The 2,707-nt window shown below is 35.4% G+C and overlaps 1 protein-coding gene across 1 annotated transcript in view; it reads left to right on the top strand.

Annotated features, from left to right (window-relative positions):
- aup1 (AUP1 lipid droplet regulating VLDL assembly factor) overlaps positions 1–2,707 on the top strand; it is a 29,083-nt gene that overhangs the window by 11,058 nt on the left and 15,318 nt on the right. The window contains exons 6-9 of the mRNA XM_014010409.1: positions 1,228–1,301; positions 1,591–1,657; positions 1,799–1,901; positions 2,003–2,140. Of these exons, the coding sequence (XP_013865863.1) occupies positions 1,228–1,301; positions 1,591–1,657; positions 1,799–1,901; positions 2,003–2,140 (382 nt within the window). The remainder of the gene's footprint in view (positions 1–1,227; positions 1,302–1,590; positions 1,658–1,798; positions 1,902–2,002; positions 2,141–2,707) is intronic.

Genomic DNA, 2,707 nt, shown 5'->3' with positions numbered 1-2,707 from the left:
CCGACCTCTTGAGCTCCACATCCAAGGGGAGGAGCTAAACCCACCAGATGCATATTGTCAGACATAAAAATGTTTGATGAGTGTCTTCCAACCTACKAAGGAGTAGAGGAGGGACAGTCTGCACACGGAGGGACTGATAACCTCTGATAACGACCATTTAACGTACTGATTCGAGTGCACCAGGAAATCGCTTCAGTCTGCACTAACCAATAGGGATATGTCTTACACAGTTCCTCATTAGGCCCCGCCCAGATGGTCACGTTCGAAACATTTGTGAGTTCAAACCAAAAACTTAAGAGCATCAACTAAAAGTTTGAGATTCAACCAAAGATTTCTGACATGCAAAAAAAAGGTTCTGATTTGCAAAATATTTTTGATTGAAAATAATTTGTTATTGAAGATGCTTTTTGTGTGATTGAATAATAAAAACACAAATTTACCTCCATACCCTTGTAGATAAAATCTACTGCTGTGTATTTCACTATAAACTGACGAATACTTCAGTTATAACAGTCTGTATAAAAGTGAAATAAAATCAGACACTTTACAAGAGTTCCAGCTAGTGAAAAAAAATAACAATCTGAGTTTGAGTTTATTTAATCCACTCATTTTGGTGTTATGATTATTCCTGTCATGTGTTTCTGTGACCTTAAAGTGTCTGTGACATGCATATTCATGAAATAACAAAGTAAAATAAAATATCTTTATGGGTAAGACATTTTGTATATAATACACATGATTTTACCCATTATGTCACATAATTAGCATATTTTCTTTTAAGCTTGACTCAGCAAAAGTGAAACAGGAAGTGACATCAAAGGGGAACTCTTTGAGAAAGAAAACTCTGGTTTTTGTTTGTTTATTTTGTTATTTGAACTACAACTCTCGTCTCTCTGTGATAGTAATTAAAATATAATAAAGAAACATCAGATTCTTCTCTACAGTCTGTGTTGTTAGCTATTTTAGCAATGCTCTGTTCAAATTCAGACAGTCTCCTTTGACATCACTTCCTGTTACCAAACATGCAAATATGTCAACTGTTTCAAAAAATACATTCATATTTATTACAAAAATGTGATGTCACAGGCTCTTTAAGATGTTCGTCTTTGAAATCACCAGAGCTGCTTGGGTTTCCATCTGTTGTGTGGATTATCTTGCAGGTTAGGGTTAGACAAGAGTTTGACAAATTTTAATATGATGGTTTGATTGTGTTTCATCCCTCCACAGAGCACACTGGGGTCCAGCTGGCTAACAGAGCTCTTATGGACATTTTTTACTCCCTGTACAGTGTATTATGTAAGGTAGTTATTGTTTATTTTACTCATTGCTTTCTTTAAGCATTTCTTATAAATATTTTTTAATTAGCCAAAGTTGGTGTATTCAGATTATATTATTAATGATAAAATTTATACCTTTTGGCAAAACTAACAAGCTCAATTAATCTTTTCTATCCAGTAAAGCTAATTAACAAGCTTTAGTTCCAAGCCGTTGTAAAATTTAATGTTTATTGTCGGTAGTTCGGAGCTCTGCATTTGATTATTTTCAAATTAGTTTTAACTTTTTTTATTTCCTCTTTTATGTTTATTCCAGTTGGCTGCCACCAGTTTCCAGACAAGATGGTGAGTCCACACAGGAGTTTGCCAACAAAGTCCAGGAGGTAAGCTTTGCCAGCTGAGTGTGTTCATAAGGACAAATATGTTACTGTAAAAACAAATATGTGCAGATCAAGTCCCAGACACCAATCAAAGCTTGACAACATGACAACCTTTAAACCTTTTAAGTCTTTCTCTCTTCTCAGCTGCTTGCTGGTGAACTTGGCCTCGTCTCCACTAAGATTACAAAAGCTGATAAAGTGGAGCACATTAAAAGGAAAAGACACTCTGTGCCACAGACCGCTACAGGTGAGTTCCTCTGTTATGAAATGAGATTCTGATTCTTCTTATTTCAGTTTGGTTTTGGGATTTTTGTTTGTTTTTTTAAATATTTTCTTTTGTAAACGCAGGTGCCACGCCTGGTTCGATTGGGCTCGGCTTCATGGCTCAGAGTTTGGGCACAGATGACCGTCGGATTGCTAAAATGGCCCAGCAGGTGAAGGACGTGCTGCCACACGTCCCACTCAGTGTCATTACAAAGGATTTGGGTAGGATACAGTTTCATAGCAGGATTTTGTTTTAGCCAAAACATTTTTAAATATATATTTCTAAGGTTTTGTCTGTAAAATCCTAAACTAGACCTCCACATACCACAGCTTGTTGGCTACATCCATACTTGTCTTGTGGCTTTTCTTTTCAGACTTTATTAAGTTCTCCTAGTGTTTTAGGTATCATCTTATTCTTCCTCTAAAAGAAGTAATTTAATTGCAAGAAGTAAAAAGAAAAGTCTTTATGAAATGATTGTCCTTACACAGCTTTCTAAAAAGTAACAAGTTGCATTCATAAAAGGATAAAACCCAAGAATCACAGTCACTCACAACACTTGGAGCGAGAGGACAAAGCTGCAGAAAAATGTTAGCTTTGCAAAAAAAGTTACCTAATAGCTGCTTGTTGTAAAGGTTATGAAAGAAATCTCTTAATTTATCTATTTAGGTCACTTGAACGTGAGTTTAGCTAGATTCAGTTCTACAGTGTTGTATAAAGTACCTCAAAATGATACTTGAGTAAAAGTACAAGTATCTAATCATAAAAATACTTTGGTAAAAGTTAAAGTC

This window comes from Austrofundulus limnaeus, unplaced genomic scaffold (assembly GCF_001266775.1).
Source record: "Austrofundulus limnaeus strain Quisiro unplaced genomic scaffold, Austrofundulus_limnaeus-1.0 Scaffold68, whole genome shotgun sequence".
NCBI lineage: Eukaryota > Metazoa > Chordata > Actinopteri > Cyprinodontiformes > Rivulidae > Austrofundulus > Austrofundulus limnaeus.
The sequence above is the reverse complement of the archived record's forward strand: the minus strand, read 5'-3'. Positions and strand labels throughout refer to the sequence as shown.